Genomic DNA, 27103 nt, shown 5'->3' on the forward strand with positions numbered 1-27103 from the left:
TCCCCTGCTTGTGCTTGCTCTCTGCCCCCACTGTGTCAAATAAATAAAATCTTAAAAAAAAAAAAAAAATTCATGTCTGCCTAATCTAATGATGTGTCAGCAAAAATACTACAAATAAAATATTTCATTATGGGTTTCATCTTGGGTCTAGTATGTCTTGAACTACGGTCTCCCTGCACCCAATATAATTTAATCTATATAAGTCAAGATAATAGTAAGTTTCTCACAAACCCCTTTACAATGTAGAAATCTGAAAATCCTGCTAGTTTCTAACCTGAGGGCAGAGACCGTATCCATCTTATTAATAGCCCATCACTAATACCTTGAGCAGTGCTCAGTAAATAGCTGCTAAATGAATCAAATCCATTAAAACTCTTATTTTACCAGAGATTCAAGTTCTCCCAAAGTCCGACTACTGCTTAGCCATTCCTGACACCGTGCAATCCCAACTCTGGTGACCTCACGTGCAGCTTGTTTCCTGAGCTCGGCGGGTAATGCCTGGAGGGAAATATACTGCCACAGAGGCAGATTTTCTGCTGCTTTTGGGGAAAATTTCTGGATAAATTCCACCTGAAATAAATTGAAGAAGTAAGAGTAACAGAAGACAATCTGATGAATGGATGCACAAAAGCTAAGTATTCGCTTCCATGTTTTATATTTTTAAAAAGATTTTAACTGAGTAATAATATCACAAGTACCAGACCAAGGTAACTCAAAGGAACATGCATCATTATTTTTGCTGTTGTTGCATTTATTTGCAAAATGAAAAACACAGTTTAAGTGGAACGTGATATGAAGACACTGAGAAATGTTAAAAATAATGCATTTCATTATTAGTCAATCAGCTATTTTATCCTGCTCTTATTATTTTCCTAAGAACTAGTGTGCTTGTGACCTTGTTCAGTTAAGTCCAAAGTAATATTCCAAAATATGCCAAAAGACTCATTCGGCTCACCCTGGCGGCTGTTATCTCAGCTGACTAGAACAGAGAGGACCTAAAGAAAAAAGCAAAGGTCATCGGTTCGATTTTCCACCGGGCTAGCTGGCTCTGCTCTTGGACAACACACAGAACTGGTGTCACAAATCTAAGCCACCAGCCCAGAACAGTGTGGCTGGCAAATCCATTCTACTACTGAAATAATTCAAAGCCTTTGCCAAGTTAACAGAAAAACAGCACTGTTTTGTTAAAATGAGGCATCAGCAGACAGACTAAAAACAGAACACAAAAGTTCTAAAAAAAAAAAGAACCAGTTAAAATGTTAGTTTCCAGTGGAAAAACAGAAAAAAAATAAGTGTACTTAATTACTGAATTACGTATAATTTAGTAAGTATACTAATGTAATTTTTAAGAAGTAGAAGAATTCAAATTACAATATCCCAAATCTGCTTGATGACTAAAAAATTCCTATGTTAAGAAAAAACCCACTCCTATGTTTTATATACTATATTTATATTCGAATTTTGTTAGCAGAAAATATTTAGCTGTCAGAACAAGGGAGAAATTGTGTGGCTATCTACTGGAATAGCTGTTAGAGCCAGAAAAATGGATCCCTTGATAAGCTATGTGTCTATTATAATAAGCAGCTTTATTCAGGAAACCAAACTGCTTCAGGAAAGCCAAGAGAATTGTGCCAATTGATAAACATCAGTTGAACATAACCTTTCTTTATAATAAAATCCAATGAGTGAATGAATAGAAATTATAAATAGAAGAAATTATATACATATATATATAATATATATATTATATAAAATAAAAATTATAAATAATTACGCCCTGGACAACATAAAAGGGTAGGCGTTGACAAATCTGTTATGTAGAAAGAGTGATCTATTTACTATTCTGAGTTTGAAAACCCTGGTCTCAACACAATTTTAAATATTTAAAACGGCCAGTGTTGGTAACAGTTCATAAGGAGTGAATTATAAGTGAATAATCTGCAGAGAATTAGGACTTCTCTCTTTTAAATTAAGAAGAGAGGAAAAATACAACAGTGGGCTTAAAATGCAAAAAATTATAGTACTTTTTACTTTACATAAAAATGGTAGCACAACTATCAGTGTACTTAAACCAGGTATATTAAATCCTTTCCTCTTAGGTAACCCTATACTTTCGTTTCTAAAAACAGAAATATTACCAATAGTTACACACTAAAGAAATAATAGGATATTAATAACTATTCTCTATATTGAAACAGAAACACATTTTAATCTCCCTATTCCCTGGCATTTCCCCCAAATTATTACCACACTTTGGTAAAGTAAAACATCACTGTACTGGGATTAACTATTTTCATTTATATTAATGCTGTATCACAGATACAAAAATCTGGGTTTTTATTTCCCTTTTTAAAAAGATACCATCTTGTGTGCAAACAAATAATTATTTCCAGGTTTGCCACTTGCCTCTCCTTTGCCCCAGCCCATGCTCTCTCCCCACAATCCTGCCCCAGCCTCCCCTCCACCTCCCCCCAACCTATAGCCTGCATCACAAATGCCTCTATCTCCAACAGCTTCCTCTGTTCCTACCTCTTTCCACCCTGCACCTCCCCAGAAACGATCTTCTAAGCTATGAACACCCAACACGACCTGATTTGCACCAGTCTGGGTGCTCATTATGTACCACCTTTCACTATGAGCACGTTTATAAATTTATAATTTCTACTACAATATGTTCTTTCTGGTATCATGATATAGTACAGTGGTTTCCAAGTTTTTTATTTTAAACAACAAAACGCTATTAAAAATGAATGAGCGAGCTTTACACATCTAAAGAAGAAAAGCAGCTTTCATACGGTTCAAAGGGATAAGGAGGCAGAGCCAATACCCCTCAAACAGAGGAGGCCCCCAAAGCAGCTGAAGGCAACACTGGGGCAGTGGGAAGTGCAGCTTCTGGACTAAGAGAGATCTGGCTTGGATCCCAGCACAGCCATTATCACGGTGAGTTTGGAGACTCTTTTACTGCCGTAGCTGCTGTTTCTTCATCTGTAGATGAACATAAGCCACGTATCCCACAAGGCTGACATAGGAACTCCAAGAACTGAAGTGCCTAGAACACAGCCCAGTCCATACTATTGTCTCAACAAAGGTCCGTTCCCTCCCTTCAAGAGAAGGGATCATGTCTTCAGGAAAAAGGAGAAAGAGCAGAGCCTAGCAGAAGAATGAATACTTGTGCAGTGCTCCCTTTGAGCAGCTTACATTCCAGGTCTCCCCAGGTCTCAGCCCTGCCGTCTAGGGAAGGTTAGTATCTCAGTTTTAGGATAAACTAACTCCCAAGGACTCCTAGACAAGAATTCAAATTTAGGTACATCCCTTTAAATTTTAGCACAGTAACTTGACCAGGAAATCAGTATTTGATTAACTGAAGGAAAAAATTAAAGGACACCCCTCAAAAATCTATAACTTACATATATGATAGCCTCAATTATTTGGAAAAACTCAGAAAATTGAGGAGTATCTAAGAGATCCCTAAACATAAACTAGAGTTTATTTATAACAAAGTTTCTAGATCTCACTTAGAGGTCATTCTGAGTTGTATTATTCTAAAAGTTAAAATTTTACAACACTGGGAAAAGGATAATTTTATTTTCATTTAATAAATAAGAAAACTGAGGTTAAAAGACACTTTCCCTCCCAATCCCACTTCTTTAGGAAGGGCCTCTAAGTTAACAGGGCCTCTATGAAGGACAGTGTACCAGGAACCAGGGGCAAGAGCTTTGAGAGGAGAATAAAAGGTGCTAAAATTTGAAGGGACACGGAGTAGACAACTCTTCTGGAGTTTTGGAGGGGAGAACAGCAACCCTTACGTATTTTCTAGAGGGCTAGTAGGTTGGTCTGGTGTGCTTTCAGCATCGTAACCACTTGCAAGGAAGAGGGCTGGGAGGCTGGCATGGTTCCTCTGGTGCCTGGCCAACCTCTCTCGAGCAGAAAAGCAGACATGGACTTGAGGCAGTCTCTTCAGAAATAACTCCCAGGGCTCCTGGGTGGCTCAGTCGGTTAATCGACCGACTCTTGATTTCAGCTCAGGACATGATCTCAGGGTTGTGAGATTGAGCCCCATGTCAGAGTCTGCACTGGGCATGGAGCCTGCTTGAGATTCTCTCTCTCCCTCTGCCCCTCCTCCCCCTCTGCATACTTGCTCTCAAATAAATAAAAATAAAAGAAAGAGCGAGCTCCCAATATTTACTGACCACCCTTCTAAGCATGGCTCTATGCTACGTATTTTGCATATATTACCTCTAAGTCCTTACAAAAGTTTTCAAAATAGTTAACACACGTCTGTTACTCTGTAGACAGGGAAACAGGTTCAGAAACTTTTCTGACGTCACAGTATGACAGGATTCAAACCAGAGGATTCAAACCCCCTTCACTAACCTAGTGGTTCCCAAGCTTGCATCCGTGTCAGAATCATGTAGGAATTTAACAACAATAAGACCAAAGGAAAATGACTGGGCCCCTCTGCCAGCCACCATGCCATAGCTACTCTACTCACAGGTAAAGGTCCAGGAACCTGTATTTTTTAAAAAGCTCCTAAAGCAGCTGCCAAGTGACCAACGCAAGGGCTACACTGGGCTACAGAGGTTTCTGTGACCAGAGAGTCTCCTTTATCAGGGCAAAGCTTGTTTTCCTCACAATAGCAAACAACTAATAAGGCTCATCATACTTTCAATTTTCCCCAAAAAGTTCAACTTATTCACTGTAAAAAATAAGAGACATCATTAAGGGCATATATAAATAACATTCTAGCTCTTCAAAATAAGTTAAAAGGGGCAGGGCATATAGAACCTTCTCGTGTCAAGTATCTTAAAGGTATGAGAAACAAGGGGAGAGATATAGTTCAGGAAGACAATGACTGTAACTTGCAGCAAAGAGAGTGACAAAGACTCTCCAATGACCAAACTTTAGTCAGGCTCTTCTTCCAAGGCCTCTTCTCAGCTAGTGTTCCGCATGGGATTGTGTCCATCCTTGGGCCTGCATCATCCAGTTTTAGCAAGAATTCTGCTTGCTGAGTCAATCTAGAAAGCACCCCTCTGTCTTGGTATTTGATCACCTTGGTCTGTGTTCAGCAAGTATCTTACTTGTCAGTTTAGCAAGAACCACCTCCTTACCCCTGACATTTTCCTCTTAGTAATTTTCATCCACTGACCTACACCTTGCTCCTTCATTGTGACAAGTCCCTACTAGGCTATGCTATATTCAGACTTGAGCCCAGTTCTACACTGAGGCCTCTTTTCCCCTACAGCAACAATCCCCAGAATAAACCCCACTTTTATCACTTTAACTACTATATGGCTCTGGTTTTTCTTTAACAACATCAAAATCTAAACCTATCTAAAAGCAATAAGCAAAGCTATCAGTAAGTCAAAAATTTATGCTCAGATCATATCAGTCTGAATCCATTTCTCAGCAGCTGCTCAAAGACAGTGACTAAGATGATATCCTTGCCTGTTGGGGCGGGGCCATGAAGAAGAAGAGTCGCCTCAATAGTATTGATAGGTTGGTGAGCTGATAACATTCTCCAGGGCAAGATTTTATCTGAGAAAAGACAGGAGAGGAGAGACTGATTTAAAATCATGGCTTTTATAAGCTTTTATACGCTAAAATAAACAGCAGCTCTTTCTGGGACATAAGATTATAAGTAATTTAGATTTTTTAATTTAGAGCTTTTCTTTAATTTTTCTTTCATTAACTTAGATTACTTTTATAATGAGAAAGCAATTTTGACATTGTATTTATAAACAACCCTCTGGAATTTCTATTTTTAATTACCATTTGGATGGTAACTTGGTATGTTAATCTTCCTACTCAAAGACAATTCATGGAATTTTTTTAAGATCTAAGTACAATATTGCAGAAGTGGATATAATTTTAGATATTAGTTCCATTAAAGATTTAATAAGCTCAATTTTCTGGAGATCAATTCCTATCATAATACACGAGGAGAGCTTTTACTTAATTAAATGAATGCTTTTATTTGAAGAAGATAATCTAACATAAAAATTACTTTGGATCTGTCTTGTGCAAGCATGTTAAGGATTCAGAAGTGGGTACGTGCTCTAGACGATTAGCCATGGAGACTACGTGCCGGCTGTGAAGTTATTATGCACTTCCCTGGCTTTAGTCTATAACGTCTTTAAACAGCAAACTAAGAAATGTATGACATAATAGCTACTCAGAAACGAAAGACACATGGACCCACATGAGATCTTTATCAAAGGCCAGGGACAAAAAACCAAAAACAACATGACCATATCGTATGAAATATACCAAACATCTCAGAATTTAAAAGCAAAGAAAGGTCAACATTGAAAAGATTAAAATAAATCATCACTAAGTCATTTTCTCTTTGTAGCCATTCATAAGCATGACTTCTTTCCCCAAAGGCATCAATCACTGTCACATTTAGTCCCTCTCAAACCATTCTGAGAAAACAAAATCAAGAGGCAGCTTGTCTAAATCACTTTAAACAGAGAAAGAAAGAAAAAACAACCCAGTAATCAATATTACAACTCTCTTATTTTCTACTATGCATTCAATCTTAAATTTACTCTCCATTAACCTAGTCTTTCTTATCTAGAACAATTAACAGAACTCTGTAAGAGTTCAACAATATGAAACAATTTCCCCAATTTGACAGTTTCTAGCACATCTTTCTCAATAGCATCAGCATTAAGACACAGCAAAGAAAATGTGGAAAGAATTTAGCTACCTACTATCTCTCCTTTTGACATTCACATTCTTCAAGATTATCATATCCCTAAAGGAACTGCTTGGAAAGTGAGTGTTTTAGACCTTGTAATTGTACTCACCAGATGAGCCACTACGGTGACATGGTGTGCACAGAGTTCAGCAGTCCCATATCTGTGATATAAATGAAGATTATCTTTCTGAAATAATTTTTACAACTGTTCAGAAAAGCGAGGAGATGAGCTTCCAAAAAGCACTAAATATTCTAAGCTGTAATTTCTCCATGGCCAAGGAATACCACAATATACAAAACTACCTAACTTGAACCGTAGAAAGAAAGAGGGAGGCTGGTTCCCGATTTAGTGCTATGATATCAAATCACACCATTTTGGGGAGCTACTAAAGGATTATCAAGACAGAATTTTTCTATAAACTTACAAGTATAACATCATTTACTATCAGTTACTACTATAAATCAATCCAAAACCAAAAACCAAAAAAAGTACATTGTACCGGGAAAGGAAGCACCATGCATCCATAGCTAACAAAGAGGTGATCATATTAGCACTAAGCACAGCATTCAACAGAGCAACATCCTAATGAAAAACAGAAAGTTCATGATACATTATTATTATTACATTTCTCAAAATAAAACAAAACACCATCAAAATCCAAATAACAACAGATCCTCAGTGGGAAGGCTCAACTTTCTGAAAGAGTATCTGAAAGAGCCTGTAACACCATTCTCTCCACATTTACTGAGCACCTAATATATATTAAGCACTGTGCTGGGCTATGGAGATTCAAGTGATTTTAAATGTGGTAGCTCAATCATTAGGATCCACAAAGATCTTAACCACTGTAAAATATCTTAAAGGATATTGATCCTTATGTAAATTCTAAGAATTTTTTCCCTACAATTTTCTCAACATCTTTTCTACTTTAATTCCATTAAAAAAAAATCAACATTATGCCTAAGATCTATAGGAGATTTGGTGCTACAATCTACTATTTACTTCTCCTCTTTATGAAATTGAATCAGGTAAAATCCTAACACTTTTCCTCTTTTCACTCTATCTTTCCATATCTTGCCATCCAAAATGCTTTCTCAAATGTTTTAGCTAGCCATTACATCTGAGTACTGCAAGACTCTAGGATTACCATTTCCTAAGACATAACTGAATTAAAAGATAAAATGTGCAAATTGAGAGAATGACATTCACAAAGAATACACATTAACTATTCTTTCTTCTGTATATAAATCAAAATTTCAATGAAAAGAAAGCATAGGGGTAACCTCAGTTTAGCCCAGCAGGTAACAAACTTACCAGCTCAGGGAACAATGAGGGATGAAAGGAGGCGATAAAAGTACATAGATGAACACAAACATGCTGATACAAGGTGACAGCAATTTCCACTTGCCCTTTACTCTTTACTCCTTGTAAATGAATAGGCAGAGAGAGTTCACCAGCACACTGCTCAAAACTGCAGAAAACAGCTTTGAATAGAGATACCCTGCAGGAAAATGGAGAACACTGAACCCAACATTCTTCACATTTAACATTTAGAAGGTATAATAATAATACGGCATATGGAGGGTTATTTTCCCAAAGCAAAATGTCTCAAGAGGTATATATCAACGACAGTTTCCAATATGTGTGAATATGTAACCATAAAAATAAAATATAGTCACTGTTAGAGAAATTCCTTAAAGAAGAATTTTCCTATACCTTTTTTTTTTAATCATTTACCAAGTGTTTATCATAGTATTGAACTACACAAAGACAAAATTCATCAAGGAACATGAAATTTAAATATACATTAGGTATTATATAGAAAATAGAAAATAGGGCGCCTGAGTGGCTCAGTTGGTTAAGCGACTGCCTTCAGCTCAGGTCATGATCCTGGAGTCCCAGGATCGAGTCCCGCATCGGGCTCCCTGCTCAGCAGGAAGTCTGCTTCTCCCTCTGATGCTCCACCATCTCATGCTCTCTCTGTCTCTATCTCATTCTCTCTCTCAAATAAATAAATAAAATCTTTAAAAAAAAAAAAAAGGAAAATAGAAAATAGGTGTAAGTCAGACAGAGAGGGGTCACTTTAAGATTGAAATCGTTTAAGAAATCTTCATAGAGGATTTAAATAACAAATTAGAAATCGGCAAAATATAAACAAGCAAAGATGACAAAGCACGAGGAGAAGGCAGGTGTGAACAGCCAGTCTGACCAAAGCAAGGCGTGTGTGCAGAAAACGAGCACACGAGTGACAGGACGAGGAGCAACACTGGACAGCGGTGGCAGAGGGACAGACTTGGAGCACAGAGCTGGGCCAGCCAGCGTCGGGCTTGCATGTCTGAGCAGGGAGGGGCAGGAGCTGGGCTCCAGGAGATGACCTGCTACCGCACACAGAAGGCGCTCAAGGAAAGGGTGAATGCTACAGCCCAGCAATCACGCATGCAGTAAGATGCTGCAGACTGGTAGTGGTGAGGAGAATGAATACGAGTGAAATTTCCCAGGAGAAAACTTACAGAATCCAGCATTCTATTTATCAGAGCTCATCTTGAAATGTTAGTAAATACATCTACCCTATTACACTCAACATTTATAACACGAAGTCTTAGGCAAAAGCTTCTAAAACACTGAACAAAATTAAAATATTTTTAGCATTTGTTATAGATTTATATAATTTTTATCTGTATTTATAAAGTAACAATAAATATGAGGTCTACACAGGAATTATTATTAATATCTGATGTAACCAAAAACTTAAATTTCAAGATCATTCCAAATGACAGGGCATTCTAAACCATCTGTAAGACGACTGGGTAGAAACACCACCACGTTCGCTACCTGGTTGTAGCTTCTGAGAGCCAGCTCTCTGTGCACCACAGGGCCTGCACATCCTCAGGCTGAGACGGCAGCTTATCCATGATGACAACCAGCAGAAGACACTGTGGGAACTGTAGTTCACATGGCAGCTCTTACAGGTAACAAAAACATATTCATTACGTTACAACAACTTGGTAAAAATATACTCTCCATACTTTCAACAGAAATTTGATTGTGATGTGTAAAGAAGTCAGAGACATAACTGTTTTCTTGGAATGTATTTTTCATTTAAAGAAAAACAGAAGGAATTTTAAATAAAATCTTTAAAAAGGATAATTAAGTAAGGGAAATAACCCTGTCTTAACAAGTCATAATTATTAGATGATTTAAAATTAAATCTGTATTGAAGCTTACCTAATTTACCATCCAAAACCACTTGCACGAAAGGTTGGAATGTGAGAAGCTGACTGATGAGTGGATCCAGTGTAACTAGGAAAGTGCCTGCTATTTCCTCCTGTTGTGCTTTAGAGATCCTGGCAGCATATAGACTTGGAGGAAACTTGCTGGAAAGGGAGGGGAAAAAATTCATCCATTAACAGGTATCTTCTAATTTTAGGTAGACTGATGTTCTTCCAAAAGTGAAAATATGTAAAAAATACATAGCATGTATTTTATAAAACAAAATTCTAAGTACTAAATTGATACCACATTATATGAAGGCCTCCAAACTAAATAACATGACTATAATTCCACAAAATTAAAAGTTTATAATCTTAGAGAAATCTTTGGTATTGTTTTGATGCATTTTATTTTATTTTATTTTTTATTTTTTATTTTTTTAAGATTTTATTTATTTGAGACAGAGAGAATGAGATACAGAGAGCGTGAGAGGGAGGAGGGTCAGAGGGAGAAGCAGACTCCCTGCCGAGCAGGGAGCCCGTTGCGGGACCCGATCCCGGGACTCCAGGATCATGACCTGAGCCGAAGGCAGTCGCTTAACCAACTGAGCCACCCAGGCGCCCTGTTTTGATGCATTTTAATACCATTTTGACAGCAGTGTACTTAAAAAAAGACCATGAAGGGGCGCCACCTGGGTGGCTCAGTTGGTTAAGTGTCCGACTCTTGATTTCGGCTCAGGTCATGATCTCAGGGTCCTGGGATCAAATCCCATGTTGGGCTCCATACTCAAGAGAGAGTCTGCTGGAGATTTTCTCTCTCTCCCTCTGCCCCTCTACCTGCTTTCTCGCTCTCTAAAATAAAAATGAATAATCTTAAAAAAAAAAAAAAGACCATGAAAATATGAGTATCTAAATAACAAGTAAAAACATTATACATAGAAAGATATTTCTGATAAATTCTGGCTCAGTCGCTTCTATTAGAAGTTGTTTTAAAATAAAGCATAATGCTGAATTTACTATGAATTAATGCTCAGAAACAAGGGCTTTGCAAGAATTAAACTGTATACTAGTCCTGAAGGAAAATGCAAAGACTTTTTCATGGAAGATGTCTCAGTAAATAGAGTTGAAACGAAACTTTAGTCAAACCTATGTGAAGTAAGTAAGATGTGTGTATTCGGTACTTTTTGCCATGTTATTTTAATTGAGGATATTTCATTTGTTATTTAACTTGAGGATACCTGAGAAAAGCCTGTCTAGCAAGGGATAACAGCATTTAAAGGGATGCACTTAAGAGAAACACTTGAGGCCTTTGTAGTGTGATGGAAAAAGCAACAGTCTGTCAATTAGTTGCGTGACTTTGGTTCATTCCTTTGACCTCCTTGATTCTTCATTTGTGATGTTTATTCAGAGTTGCTGTAAGAATTAAGTTATAAGTAAGGTAAAAGATTTATATAAATAAGATACAGGTAATGAGACTCGATAGACTTGAACTACAGCTACTAAGCATCAAAGCAAATACTAGTTTTTCAATCAAATGGTGTATTTTTAATTTAGGTTGACAAGTGTTTATTAAATGCCTGTGTCTACGTGCCATGCACTGTTCCAGGAGCAGGTAATAAAGTCGTAAACAGAATGTACAAGGTCACTGCCTTTATAAAGTTCACATGCTAATGAAGGGGGGCAGTTAGCAAACAAGTAAGCAAGTAAGACCTTAACATAAGAGATGTTAATAAGTGCCATGGAGAAAAAAATAAAACAAGGTTAAGGTGGACAAGAAATTCTACTGAATTGTTTGAATACTGAATCATTTGTGGGTTTGTACAGAGAAGTTCCATGATCTCATTGATGTCTTATCACTCACTTTGACTACCGTATGGCCAACAGACTAGAGGAAGGCAAGGGAGGAGGCAGACAGTGGGTAGGATGCTCTCTGTGGAAACCCAGGCAAGAACACAGTAGTGGACAGCATCAGATATGAGCATTCTGGTGGTGAGAACTGGCTGTGTTGGGTATGCATACATACCAAACACACACAGAATATGTCTATTTATACTGGAGGTGATACTGATGATTTGCTAATGGATGACATGTGGATACAAGAACAAGGAAAATACATCAGAGATGATGGTAAGGTTTTTGGCCTGATCAATCTGAAGAATGGAGCTGCCATTTATTTATTTGGGGGGAAAGGGGGAGAGGGAGAGGGAGAGAGAATCTCAAGGAGACTCCCCACTGAGCACGGAGCCCAATGTGGGGTTCGATCTCACAATCCTGAGATCATGACCTGAGCTGAAACCAAGAGTCAGATGCTTAACCGAGCCACCCAGGTGCCTGGAGTTACCATTTAAACTGAAATGAGGATGCTACTAGGGAAGCAGATTTTGTGGGGGAGGTGGAGATGGAATGGGTGGGAATCAAGAGTTTGGTCTGGGTGAATGTCAGTGTAGACGCCCTGACTGGCAGAATTAGACATTAAAGGGGGAGACGAATTTAACATCGTGAGACAAAATGACCAGAAAGAGAGATCAATGAGGCCTGAGGACTAGCCACTGAGGCACACCCAACTTCAGCTGGGGAGACAAGGAACCTGCTAAGGAGAAGCAGCCAGTGAGGTTAGAAGAGAGTAAGAGGGAGAGGTATCCTAGAAGCCAATGGAAGAAAGAGTTCAAGAGGAAGGATCAAGTGCTGGCAAACAGGTTACATAAGATGAGGCTGAAAACCAACCACTGGATACAGCAATGTGGATGTTACTGATGACCTTGACAAGAGCTGTTTTGGTGAAGTGGTGGAATGGAAAGCCTGATTAGAATGGTCTCAAGAAAAAAAAAAGTACGGACAGTGGTAAAACAGACAACTCCTAGGAATTTTGTTGTAAACAGAGGCAGAGAAGTGGGACGGCATTTGGAGGAGGATATGGAACTGAGAGGTTTTGTTTTGTATTCTTATGATGGGAAAGGTAATAGCATGCTGGTATACTAACGAGAAAGACCCCCACAGGGAGGGAAGATTAGTGATGAAAGAGGGAAAGGGAATGACTGCTAGAAAAAGGTCCCTAAGCACCTGAGGGCAGATGAACCAATGCACCCATGGAGAGGCCGGCCTCAGGCAGGTGCACAGAGAGCTCATTCATGGGAACAGGGAACACATGCACCAAGACATAGGTAGAACAGTCAACGTGTGGAGGAAGTCATGCTTCCATTTTTCTCAGTGACATACACAGCGAGGACATGAATTGACAATGGGGCATGGGGAGGAGGTGTTAAGAGATGTGGGAAGTTGAAGGAGGGAGAGGTATGGAAAAAGTTGTCTAGGAGACTAGAGAGGACTGCTGGACAAATGAGAAGACAGAGTATTTTAGTGTCAATTGAGGGCTCCTTGGAAGTTAACTGTCAATTTCACATATCACTAGCCCCTATCTAAATTAGGACACTTTTCTGTAATTCACTTTTTTTTTCTGAGATGGAGTTAACTACTACTCGACTTAAATCTCATATAAGTAAAATAAAAAGTTACAAAGATAAAAAAAATATATCTATGTATATATAACCTCTTTTTTTTTTTTTTTTTTGGCCTTTGGTATTTATCACCATACCAATTATTCATCACTCAGGTATAAGATACTAGTTAAGAATACAAAGATAAGTAAAACTCATATGGAATCTACTCTTTAAAAGCTTCCATCCTCAATTATTTTAAGCAGATAAAAATTTACTAAGACAGTAAAAAAATTACTCTCGTGTTTTATTTTAAATGGCATACACTTAACCTTTGCATGGTTCAAATGGCACTGTTACATTTTAATAATAATGGCATTCTTCTTACCTGTGAATCTGAAGATAAAGCTGGTGCAATGTACAGCAAGAATCAGAGAGTAAAGGAAGAAATTCCTAAAATAAAACAACTCTATTCATTCTTTGTATGCACTATGCTTTTCTAACCCATATCCCCCACAAAGGCATGCGAAATAAAATAAAATCCTGGATATGCCATGTTAAAAAAAAAAAAAAGAAGGTTCTTGCATGAGAATAAAAAGGAGGATAAGGCTAAGCACCTAATTTGCCACTAAAACTATCACCACAACCACAATTAGCAGCTATCACATACTGAGTACCTACTAAGTACTCCCATAGACATGTAGCAAATGACCTTAGGTATATCACTTTATTTCATTTTAGTCCTCTCAAAAATCTTATGACATATTATTATCCCCATTTCACAGAATAGAAAGCTAAAGAATCAAGTAACTTGATCAAGTCACATAGCAAAAAACCAGTAAGGCTAGGATTCGAGTACTGCTGTGAATGCTCCATCATGGCTAGGCTATCTCTTAGGAAGTAAAATAAACAGTTCTTATTGTATTATAGGATATAGAAAAAAGCTGATGATTAACTTTTAAAAAATCAAAGATTCCTCTGATAGAAAAGGACTGATTAAAAATGGCATAATTAGGCATAATTTTGCCTCCTACACACCAAACAAATGGGTATAGGTATGGTAACTCCCCATCAAGTGCCATTGGTGCCAGGACCCTCCCACCAACGGGCCAACTACATAAGTGGCGGCTGCCCAGCAGGACCAGTTCGGGAGCACCCGAATAGGCTAGCAATGTGTCCGTAGTCAGTGTGCCTGCCACGGAATTTTGACTATAATAAAGTAATTGGAGATCCTTATCTTTTCCTCCAAAGGGATGAAGACAAGGTTAAAGACAAATTCAACTGGGACAGAAGTTTTTTTTAGTCACCAATATGTATTACTAATGATATTTCTTTGGCTGTTATAAGCATTCTCTGCTCTTCTCTCCAAATTATCTGCCTTGATAACTTATCTACTCTATTCATATTTCTTCAATTATCACTGCTATCCTGATGACTCCCCAGTATGCAAGTCTTCTTAAAATTAGTACACAATTTTAAACCTTTGAACATTTCAACTATAATAATTAAAAAATTTAAAGATATGGTAGAAGTAATTTATAAACAGTATTCAAAGTCAAACTGAATTATCGTCTGAAAATTGACTTGTGCTTATAGAAGTAATTTTATTTATATTTATTTATATTTATAAAATAAAATTATTTATATTTAAAGAAATAATTTTTCCAGAGAATTTCATAAAAATAATAACATGATGTTGGGGCGCCTGGGTGGCTCAGTCGTTAAGCGTCTGCCTTCGGCTCAGGTCATGATCCCAGGGTCCTGGGATTGAGCTCCACATCGGGCTCCCTGCTCTGCGGGAAGCCTGCTTCTCCCTTTCCCACTCCCCCTGCTTGTGTTCCTTCTCTCGCTGTGTCTCTCTCTGTCAAATAAATAAATAAAATCTTCAAAAAAAAAAAATAATAATAATAATAACATGATGATGGTAGCAACTTAAATATTTAAGTTGCTACCATTAAATGCTCAACATTTAATATTTAAAAAAGAAACCTATAAAATATATTCCTGACAAAATACCTTCAGAAGATTGTTTTTGGCAGTAATAACAAAAGCAGGACAATTTATAACTTATTGTGGATTTCAAATTTACAAATTATAAAAAATAAGCCTTACCTTGGTATAGTGCAAAAGAGAGTTGGCAAAGAAACGACACAATTTGAGTGTTTTCTGAAATAATCTATAGTCAGCATTATCCTGTTCCAAAAAAGGAAAGAAGAAAGCATAATAAATAAGAATATGAAATCAGCTAAACTTGTAAATGAGACAATACTTTCTAAAAAGATCTCTTAATAAACAGAGTATACACATTTTCCAAGCAAACATAATTCTTCTCTGAATTGTCGTTACAAGCAACACAAACACTAAATGACAGAGATTTTTCAAAAAATTAAACTCTAAAGAAATTTTAAGTTATACAGCAAAAGAGGTAGGTGATCATTCCTGGTTGATCTGAAAGTTAAAGAAATTTAAATACCTTATTGCTCTTTGCTATATGGAGACCAACAGATGGTCAAAAGAAAAAGTCTCAAATCAATACAAGAATGAGATATGAAAGAAAACAGGGAAAAGGTATGAGAAGGCAGTTCACAGAAAATACAAACTGTCAATAAACTAATATTGAAAAAATTCAAATTATAACCTAATTACGTATCTTTTGAGGGAAAAGGGGGGAGGGCTTTTTAATTAGCAAGTATGAAAAAAAACTGGTCATATCCCAAAGTAGCTGAAGAAGTGGGGTAACAGGCACTTTGTTTTACCATTCCTGGGAGCAGAAGATAATATACTCCTTGCATTATTATTAAAAATTAAAGTGTTGAATCCCCTTGATCCAGTAGCAGTTCCACTTATGGAAATATATCCTATAGAAATACTAGCTAGCACAGAAATGCAGTGCAACATTTCTATATAGTGAAAACTGAAATGAATGAAGTATCCGTCAACAAATTCAAGGTATTTTCATAAACTGTAATCACAACAGAACTATTAAAAAGAATTGGGTAGATTTATCTTCACAGACACAGAAAGCCCTAAGATAATTCAGTAAAAAATCAAGCTGCAAAACAATATGTATATAATCCTATTATTATTTAAAAGTGTGTGTTGTGAGGGGTACCTGGGTGGCTCAGTCAGTTAAGCGGCTACCTTCGGCTCAAGTCATGATCCCAGGGTCCTGGGATCGAGCACCACGTCAGGCTCCCTGCTCAGCGGAGAGCCTGCTTCTCCCTCTCCCTCTGCCTGCCTCTCTGCCTACTTGTGCTCTCTATCTCTGTCAAAAAAATAAATAAAATCTTTAAAAAAATAAATAAATAAAAGTGTGTGTTAATATTTGCTTCCTAACCCCACAAAAATAAGTCAAAACTTGACCCGTGGCTCTCTCTAGAAAATAAAAGTAGGATTTCACTTTCCATGTTAAATATTTCTGTAATGTGTGAGGGTTTTGTGAGTATGTATTACATTTGTAAACTGATAGAACAGTGGCTGTGTGTATGCAGGGGAGGTAGAGAGTGGAGTCATCCTACCTGGATTGAAATCCCGGCCCTACTACAACTACTACATACCTTGGGAAAGTTATTAAACCTCTCTATAAGACTGCAATGTGTGGCTTATACTACAGTTTATTGTGAGGTTTAAAGTGTCTGACACTTAGGCACCTAAACTCAATAAATGTGGGTTGTTTTGTCACTCCAATATGCTAATACACACCATAATCCAAAAAGCTTAAATCAGTACCATAAAATTAAGTCAAATAGATACTCTTTAATTAGGAGAATAATTTCATATGAAAAACATATCTTAGGTTTAATGTTAACTGACTATGATTTCTTTCCAATATAGCAAAATCTTAAATAAACCAATCAAAACAGAACTGGATGATCCATTAATTAAATATGACCATTTTGACCTTTACTAACAATATTTGGAAACAGTTAATTTCCTCACCAGAAATAGTTTAGATGAAAATTCACCTTCTCTGATAATAATAAACATGAATTTTCTTATAGAGTGCTGTAGAAGCTTAAAAGTACAGAGATTAAAGATGAATCTACACTGACCGTATAATATACTCAATAAGAAATCTTAGGCTTAGATGTCATATCACAAGAAATCTTCCCTGACTTCATGATTGGATTCCTACCTTTACTCCCATTAGCCAACATCCAGTTCTCCAAAGATCACACCATTCTCTAACTACCTGTTTATTTTTCTCCCAGCCTAGACTGTAAATGGTTGAGGGCAGAAAATTTTACTTACACAGAATAAGAACTCTGGAAATGCTTATTAAATGAATGGCTCATTCATAATGGCTCATTCAAAGGAAAACTGCGCAAGGTTTGGTTGAAGGATCTAGTTTTACTTCATTACTAAGCATACTGATTAAATCTAGAGCTTTTATTTTGACATTTTCAAAAATCAAGTGTATAATTTATAATCCCATCTTGATATACTGAATAATTTAAAACAGAAAGTATGTAGGGGCACCTGGGTGGTTTAGTCGGTTAAGCGTCTGCCTTTGGCTTGGGTCATGATCTGGGGGTCCTGGGATTGAGCCCCACATTGGGCTCTCTGCTAACCAGGGAGCCTGCTTCTCCCTCTCCCTCTCTGTGCATGTGCTCTCTCTCTCTCAAATAAATAAATCTTTTAAAAATTTTTATATTTATATATTTATAATAAGCTATTATTTATGTAGAAAAGTATGTTTATTTTCTAAATATCAATTTCTACAAGCATTATATGAACAAAGGTAGCAATTACAGTGGAAATTAAATTTATATTAATTGCCCTACAAATAAATTTCCCTTTTTTTTTTTAAGATTTTATTTATTTATTTGAGAGAGAGAGAGAGACAGCGAGAGAAGGAATACAAGCAGGAGTGGGAGAGGGGAAGCAGGCCTCCCGCTGAGCAGGGAGCCCAATGTGGGGCTCGATCCCAGGACCCTGGGATCATGACCTGAGCCAAAGGCAGACGTTTAACCAACTGATCACCCAGGCACCCCAAATTTCCCTATCTTTATAGAAAAACTAAATCATTGGTGGTTAAAAAACTGTATGTTAAAAAACCCAATACAATATTCTCTTTTTGAAACCAGTTTCAAAACTTAACAGAGAATAAATGTCAATCTCAGAGCTGCTAAAGGTTAAATTGTATCTCTCAAAAAGATATGTTACAGTCTTAATCCCCGGTACCTCAGAATGTAACTTTATTTGGAAATAGGGTCATCACAGATAAAATTATTTAGGTAGCAGCTACACTGGAGTAGGGTATATCCTCACTTCAGTACAACTGGTGTCCTTATAAGAAGATGATGGGAAGACGCAGGGAGAGAAAAGCACATGATGATGGAGGCAGAGAATGGAGTTCTCCAGCTGTAAGCTAAGGGATGCCAGGGACACCAGAAACTAACAGAATGGCATGGAGCAGACTCTACCCTACAGCTTTAAAAGAACATGGTCCTCCTGAGACATTTCAGATTTCTCTCCTCTAAACTGTGGGAGAATAAATTCTGTTGTTTTAAGGCACTCAGTTTGTGGTAATTTCTTATGGCAGCCCTAGGAACCTAATACAGGGACTGCTACATCTGTATGCTTTCATACTTAGCATATCAGCTATTAAATCTGGTGGTTTTATTTTGATGTTTTTGAAAACAAAGTGAGAAAACTTTGCTTGGAAGAATTTTAAAAAAATGGTTTGATTCCTCAATAAATATCAATAGTGAACAGCAGAGGGCGCTGTGACTCAGAATTTAGAGTTCAGAAAGGAGAAACCAAACAGACCATCTCAAAGCTCCATTTTAGGCAACGGACTGTGAGTAGTGCTAGTCACTTTACCAGTTCCAAATTTTCACAGGGAAAAACATGAAACAGTTAGGAAAGTTTATAATGTAAATTCTTTGATTTCTACATACAAGCGGTTTATATAAACTGAACTTTGTGTACAAATAGCCACCCTGGTCAGGCACCCTCAGGACTTCTTTCTCTTGCACTATACTGTTGCTTGGGCGTGCCCCATGTGCCTCCCGTCCGAATCTCTTCTAATCTTCCTCTCCCAGCACTCCCTGGAGAGTCTGTGGGCTCAAGTTAAGCAAGAAGGAAACTGGGAAAAGAGGAAGTTAGGATTGAGGATACAGATGTATAGGATTGAAGTGGAGAAGGAACAACCTTCCTGCCAGAACACAAGATACTCAACCAAATGCCTCCTTCTTCCAGGAGGGTGAGGGGACTGCAAGGAGACCGATGGAAGGAAGTGGGGGTGGAAAAGAAAAGGGGAAGAGAAAGGATGTAAGGGGAGAACAGATAAGAGAAAAAGAAGAGAAACAAGAAGGAAAAGGTTAGCCCCTTCCTAAAGCTACTCCTCAGTTCCTTTTTACCCACTTCAGAACTGCTTTTCAAATTTCCATCCTCCCCATGGATCAGTCCTTCCAGATCAGCTCTGCCCCAGGAGTTGCAACCAGTCTTTAGGAAAGGGAGGAACCCTTACACATCCACACCCCAGCTGCTGGGTGGGGAAGAGCCCAGATACAAAGGAATTGCCTGTAGCCGCTAGCAAGTTCACAATGGGAAGGGAGGTTACTGTTACTTTACAGGAGAAATATTTCATTCATTTTCCACTGAAATTACTACATGCAACTCTTAGGTCCTGAGTACTATTAATGCTATAATTTAGGGCCATTATGAGTTAAATAACACTTAAAGGGCTAGTCTGAGAACAAAAGGCACTATGTATAAAACTGTTATAGGGAAATAAACTATTAATTCCCAATAAACTTGTTATAAATTTTTATAATACATTTCATAAATGGGATGCCAATTCAGCACTGTAACTTTTTGAAATCAAAATAAATGTAAGTAAGTGCGCATCAATTTGAGAACACTCATACATACACACAGTTACATATACCATCACTACAGGTTGCAACAGATTGGTGAAGAACAGGCCAACTGTGGCTATATCAGACAACCTTAGATAAATAAAGGACTAAGGAGTTAGATTTTTGACCTAGGGTAGAAAAGAATGAAAGGATTCTGAGGAGAATGCTTCATAAACATGCCCCCTTACATAAAAAGGGGGGTGGGCAGGAGACAGCTAGTTTCTAGAGGGAATAAGAGCAGGTAGGAGTCTAGTGCAATGTTTGGGGTGAAAAGTAATTATGGGCTGTAAATAATCTTAGATTGAAAAAACAACAACAAAAAATTAGAACCCTTTTAGGTAAACTGATCCACAGATTCAAATGAGATTTAGTAACTGCTAAATGCATAAAGAGCTACTGTTCAATGTGCTATTAGACCATACTTTACCTGTGTATCTGACTGTGTCATCTGCTCAGCTAACTGTAAACAAGAATGGAAGGAAAAAAGAATGTCTTCACACAAGCTGGTGATTATATCTCTGTGTTTCAGCTGACTCTTTATAACCGACTGGTGCTTAAGGCTCTGCCTAAATGAATAAAAAGAATACAATCACAAGTAACACATCAAGTAACACAGGACCATAAAAATATGACTTGAAGTAACATGTAAAAATCACAATGCATCATATATATTAGACATGACATAATTAAGACATGCTGATGTCACCTCTGAAGCTGTCATGTTAGCTTAGTAAGTGACTAACTTTTTACTTCTCCTTGTAAAATATTAATTGAACTCTTACTAACGTTCCAGGTATTCTGCTAGGCCCTAGGGATGGAGAAGTGAAAGAAGTCACTCTCTGCTTTGTCTGCATGGAACTTCTGGTCTAGTACAAGAGAGAACATTAAATAATTTTAAGAATAATGAATTACAGTTGTAATAAATGCTAAGCTAGAAAACTCCAGGATGCTACAGCAGAGAGATCTAAAATAACTTATTCTCAGGGTAAGAATATCAAAGAACACTATCATGAGGATGTAACACTTAAGCTGAGAACTGAAAGATAAACAGGAGTCAGCAAGGTGTAGAATATGGAGAGGGGCATCCCACGCAGAGGGAAAGAGTGGCGAGAAGGCCCTGGGATAGGAGAGTCTGAGGAACTAAGACCAGGGAGAGAGCAGCAGAGATGGGCTGGTGAAGAAGGCAGAGGCCAGAGAGGATTAGGTTGTAACTCTTAGCAAAATGGGATGGATTTTAAGCAGTAGAGTGACATGCTCTAATTGACATTTTCAAAAGATCAGACTGAACACTGACTAGCAAATGAATTGGAAGAGGACAAGAACAGAACACATTCAATGGTAATGATGGTGATGTGGTAATTCACTGGGCACTCACATGCCATGCAGAGTTCTTAGCATTTCATATCGATAAACTCAATTAATTCTCACTATAAACCCACCAAGAGACATGTGGGTGGCTCAGTTGGTTAAGAGTCTGCCTTTGGCTCAGGTCATGATCTCGGGGTCTTGGGATTGAGTCCTGCATTGGGCTCCCTGCTCAGCGGGGAATCTGCTTCTCCCTCTCTCTCTGCCCCTTCCCCCTGCTTGTGCTCTCTCTCTCTCAAATAAATAAAATCTTTTAAAAAAAATAAATAAAATAAACCCACCTAGAAAGTGCCATTTTAATTACTCCCATTTTTGGATAAGCAAATTAAGGTTCAGAGAAAATAACCAAATTTCCCAAGTGTTCAGGAAGAGTAAATGATTTCAAAATGGATTCAAGCACATGCAGAATGGCTCTGGGTTAACACTTTTAACCACTGCACTATTACTTGTTGACAAGTTAATGATCTCCTGGTGATGCAAGAAAAGCACCTAAGACCTAAAAATATTACATTGACCTTTAATTTTTATGCATGTATATAAAGTAGAGGTTCTTAGCCATTTTTACATCTCAAATCTACCTCTTCCCACCCCCAGGAATCTGATGAGCACTATGGGCACTCTCCCTGGCAAACTTTCATAATGCTCTAGCTAAAATTACTTTATAAATGGAATTAAACTTGAACAACTCAAAGGCATATAATAAAGGGATTATATTCAGCTCTAATTATAACTATTAATTTCTCTAAGCCTGGAAATAAACACCTGATGGGTTAAATAACAGTAGTAGTAGGCAAGTGGTTAAGGCCCATGGCCCATTATTTCAAAAGTACTAGTGGGAGGCAAACCATAAGAGACTAATTCTAGGGAACAAACTGAGGGCTGCTGGAGGCGAGGTGGGTAGGGGATGGGCTAAATGGGTGATGGGCATTAAGGAGGGCACTTGTTACAAGCACTGGGCATCATACAAGTGATGAATCACTAAATTCTACCCCTAAAATGAATAATACACTGGATGTTAACTGACCTGAATTTAAATATCTTGAAAAAGAAAAAAAAGTATTAGTAACAAAGAAGAGCTTCTTTTTTAAATTTTAGAAGCAGCAGAGTAAAGAAGTCCAATTTGGTTTGGGAGCTACATGTACAATATTTGGATTAATCAGACAGCAGTGTGAGGAAACATTTATACACACCCATACAAAATGTTTTAAATGCAATCTAAAAAACTTATGAATAATTTAGATTTTGGATATGGAAAATATATTACAAAAAGTAAAAAAGCAAAGGAAAAAAACTTACTTAATTATAAATTTCCAAGTATTGGCATGAAACGCATGGTCCATACTGGAAATAACAGAGCAGATATCCAACAATGAATGAATAACTACAAAAAAAGATAACAGAACTCTTAGGACATTCAAATGTCATATGGGGTGAGTTTCTCCTATATTTAAAACTATCTACTGATCAATTCTGACATTTATTAAAATAGGTAATGCAGTTAGAAAAAAACTTTTCAAAATAATTTTTAAAAATAAGTGTCATACTTTTGATTTATGGTTTTTACAAATTACAGAAAATTAATTTTTGATGTTTACACCTACCTAAATAAAACTAAATGACCTAAGTAAACTAAAATGTTCAGTAGAATAAAAGTTGTACCCTATTATAATTGAAATATTCTATAGATATTCTAATCCAAAATGACAAAATAAGCGGCAAAGGAAAAGAATACCAAACAAGGAAGAATTAAAGCAAATTGGCACAGTATTTATGAAAGGCTTCTACTCTTTCATTTTATTTGTAAAAATGGCCAATGACTTCCCTTTCTGTGTCCACAATCCTGGGCAGTTCCCTTCCACACTGATCTGGGGCTTAGTTATATGATTTGCTTTGGTCAACAGGATAATAATAACTATAAGGCCAGCAAAGACTTAAAAAGTGCTTGCACAGGGCACCTCGGTGGCTCAGTCGCTTAAGCAACTGCCTTCGGCTCAGGTCACGATCCCAGGGTCCTGGGATCGAATCCCACATCAGGCTCCCCACTCAGCGGGGAGCCTGCTTCTCCTTCTCCCACTCCCCCTGCTTGTGTTCCCTCTCTCGCTGTCTCTCTCTCTGTCAAATAAATAAATAAAATCTTTAAAAAAAAAAAAAAGTGCTTGCACACTGGGGCTTGTCCTCTCCTGATGATGACCCTGAGGCCGTCATCAGGTGACCAAGCCCGGGCTAGCCTCCTGGATGATGTGCCACACGTGGCCAGCTCAGTGCTTCTGCCTCTGCCAACAGCCAGATGTGATGAGGTCACTGACTGCAAAAACACGAGTGAACAAGCAGTTGTACCATGGGGAGCAGAGAAAGCTGTCCCAGCTGAGCCCAGCCTAAACTGCTGACTCACAGAATCGTGAATAAATAAAGAAGTAGGTGTTTTAACCTGATAGATTTTGGGGTGGTTTTATAGAGCAAGAGGTACCTGATATACTGCACAAAGCAAACTTAACTCTTTATACAGAAACTATAAATGAAATTTTTGTCCTTATAAATTACTGTTTTTCAAACTCTGGGTTATAATGCATTGGTGAGTGATAAAATTATGAAGTAGCAATTAGCAATTCTTTAAAAATGAAACAATATAACGGAGTACATTACATATAAAACAGGTATTATTTTACATATAATAAATGTATATATTACATAATAAATACATACACGTTCATGAACATATACATATGCAACTATATGTGCTCTGGAAAGAAATGCAAACTTCGTTTCTTACTGAATTATGGTTTAAAAACTCTGAAAGCTACTGCCTCAGAATCTGGACTACTTAAGAAGGTATAAAGTTGCATGACTTTTTTGTTAATCACTGTGGAAAAATCATGTATGGTGAACTTTAACTGAATGTACAAATCTATGTTAAGGCATCACATATCAATTTTATAAATTCTAAAATTTAGAAGATTAAAAATTTATCAGGTAGGATTTAAATTTTTTTATACATAATGAGTGAGTAAAATACCATGAAGCGTTAGAAACAATGTTGGGTTCAATAATTTAATGGATATACAGTTTAGTCAACATATGTCACATACTAAATAGGAAGTTTTCTCACTTACCTATTACCATATTCAAAATATCATCATTTTCATCTACTAAAGGGTCCATGCAAACCATATCCAGTAATTCCATTAGCTGCTTTTGAAGAGAATAGGCCTCCTTGAAAAGAGCCTGGAGAAGGTCTGAAACTAGGTGTAAATGCCCAGAATAGACAGATTCACTATCCTGATCACAAATAAAAATGAGAGAAATAGCACACCATAAAGATCAAGAGCCAAATTTACTTTAACTCATTCCATCAAAGCTCGTAACTTCAGTGCTTTCTACTGAATCACATATTTACTCATTAAACAAATGTTTAGTGACCATCCATTATATATAGTGTACTTCAAGAGATGCAGGCATGTATAAAGCATGATCTCTGACTTCCGAGACTTGCAAATATAGAACTAAAAGGGAGATACATAAGGTTTGGTCAGGTACATGACTTTTAGCACCCTATCACCAAAGAGAAGCATTAGTTAAACCAGTGATTTTATTCACCCAATGAATACCAGTACCAAAACTCCCTGTGACCCACAATTCCTAGGCCAGCTTTTACGGTTTAAAGCTGCCTCAGGAATGTAGAGATGGACTACAAAAGGGCTGGTGTCCTTTTATAGGCACCTAATCATTAAGGAATTCATCTGATCCACCAATACCATGACAGAACAATTTCAGGATTCCTGTGACTCTTCTTTCTTTATAGAAAAGAAAAACAAACATCAAAAAACCGCAAAAGCCCATTTTAATCAGTTCCTTATAACCACTTATTTTGAAACAAATATTTACATACAGGCACACCTCAGAAATATCTCAGGTTCAATTCCAGACTACTGCAATAAAACGAGTTAAAGTTTTTGGTTTCCTGGGGCGCCTGGGTGGCTCAGTTGGTTAAGCGACTGCCTTCGGCTCAGGTCATGATCCTGGAGTCCCGGGATCAAGTCCCGCATCGGGCTCCCTGCTCGGCAGGGAGTCTGCTTCTCCCTCTGACCCTCCTCCCTCTCATGCTCTCTGTCTCTCATTCGCTCTCTCTCAAATAAATAAATAAAAAAATCTTTAAAAAAAAAAAAAAAGTTTTTGGTTTCCCAGTGCATATAAAAGTTATGTTTATATTACACTGTAATCTGTTAAGTGTGCAATAGCATTATGTTGGGAAAAAAATGTATATATGTTAACAAAAAATATTTATTGCTAAAAATGCTAAGCATCATCTGAGCTTTCAGCAAATCATAATCACTGATCCACAGATCACTATAACAAATATAATAATGAAAACGTTTGAAATATTGTCAAAATTACAAGACTGTGACAAAGAGACATGAAACAAGCAAATGTCGTTAGAAAAATGGCACCAAAAGACTTGCTGGATACAGGGCTGCCACGAGCCTACAATTTGTAAAAAACACAATATCTGCGAAGTGCAATAAAACAAAGTATGCCTGGGGGCGCCTGGGTGGCTCAGTCGTTAAGCATCTGCCTAACTTTAAGCACCTTAACGACCCTCCCCAGGGCCCTGGGATCGAGCCCCGTGTCGGGCTCCCTGCTCTGTGGGAAGCCTGCTTCCCCCTCTCCCACTCCCCCGGCTCCTACTCCCTCTCTCGCTGTGTCTCACTCTGTCATATAAATATTAAAACAAAAAACAAACAAACAAAAAAAACACCAAAGTATGCCTGTACATGGTTCTTCGTTCTACTTTACTCCAGTAATATAGGCTAATATGTAAAATCTTATGTGCAAACACTATTTTCCTCAGCCTTTTTGCCTGTGGATTTCAGGCCATTTAAAGTATACTTAGACTCATTACTTACCTTACAATGTACAAATGTACTTTTGATTACATGTAGGACTGAGGAGGGAAGACTATGAATGTTTTCTAGAATGATGGATTCCTGTGTGACACAGATATGCTGAACACATCCTGTAAGAGCTGCTAAGAGCTGAACCATTGTCTGGAAATAAGGAGAGAAGTTTCATTCACAGTATGTTTTTGTTCACAAACATAGAAAGGTATCAGACATGCTGGGTACCAGGGATACAGCAGTGAACAAAATGGACACTCTATTCCTTCTTCATTGAACTTTAGTCTATCAGAACTACAAATATTGGAACAACTGGCTAGCCATTTGGTTTTAAAAAAAACCTCAGAATCCTAACCCACACATCAAAGCATATGGCAGGTGTTCTACATATAAGCTTTGAAATTATAGGTAGGGCAAGATATCTTGATCACTTGTCTTATATAAGTTTGGTGTTTACTCAGCATTAAACTGTATAAAAAAATACAAAATTTATTTTTTTGCATTCATATCTTTAATTCTATAAATTTAATTCCAGCACTGGGTCACTACATAAAGGATATATAGCTAATTAATATCAGTATAAAAATTCTTACACTGTTTAAGCTCTTCCCCTATACCCTTTCTACTAAATTTGAC

The 27103-nt window shown here is 37.4% G+C and overlaps 1 protein-coding gene across 5 annotated transcripts in view; it reads right to left on the reverse strand.

Annotated features, from left to right (window-relative positions):
* Positions 1–27103, reverse strand: part of FIRRM (FIGNL1 interacting regulator of recombination and mitosis) — a 49159-nt gene that overhangs the window by 16159 nt on the left and 5897 nt on the right. For 4 of the 5 annotated variants that reach the window (XM_064594337.1, XM_045877475.3, XM_064594339.1 and 1 more), the window contains exons 5-17: positions 26477–26617; positions 24686–24851; positions 22872–22956; positions 20638–20776; positions 15457–15537; positions 13733–13797; positions 9927–10075; positions 9534–9663; positions 8016–8202; positions 7201–7283; positions 6810–6861; positions 5446–5535; positions 385–570 (exon numbers count right to left, since the gene is read on the reverse strand). In XM_064594337.1, the coding sequence (XP_064450407.1) occupies positions 385–570; positions 5446–5535; positions 6810–6861; positions 7201–7283; positions 8016–8202; positions 9534–9663; positions 9927–10075; positions 13733–13797; positions 15457–15537; positions 20638–20776; positions 22872–22956; positions 24686–24851; positions 26477–26617 (1554 nt within the window). Of the gene's footprint in view, positions 1–384; positions 571–5445; positions 5536–6809; positions 6862–7200; positions 7284–8015; positions 8203–9533; positions 9664–9926; positions 10076–13732; positions 13798–15456; positions 15538–20637; positions 20777–22871; positions 22957–24685; positions 24852–26476; positions 26618–27103 lie in introns of those variants that run through there. The other variant, XM_064594340.1, reaches the window with a different exon arrangement.

The sequence above is a fragment of the Mirounga angustirostris genome, unplaced genomic scaffold (assembly GCF_029215605.1).
Source record: "Mirounga angustirostris isolate CCGP_5_RB_7025 unplaced genomic scaffold, mMirAng1.0.hap1 SCAF_6, whole genome shotgun sequence".
In the NCBI taxonomy this organism is placed as follows: Eukaryota; Metazoa; Chordata; class Mammalia; order Carnivora; family Phocidae; genus Mirounga; species Mirounga angustirostris.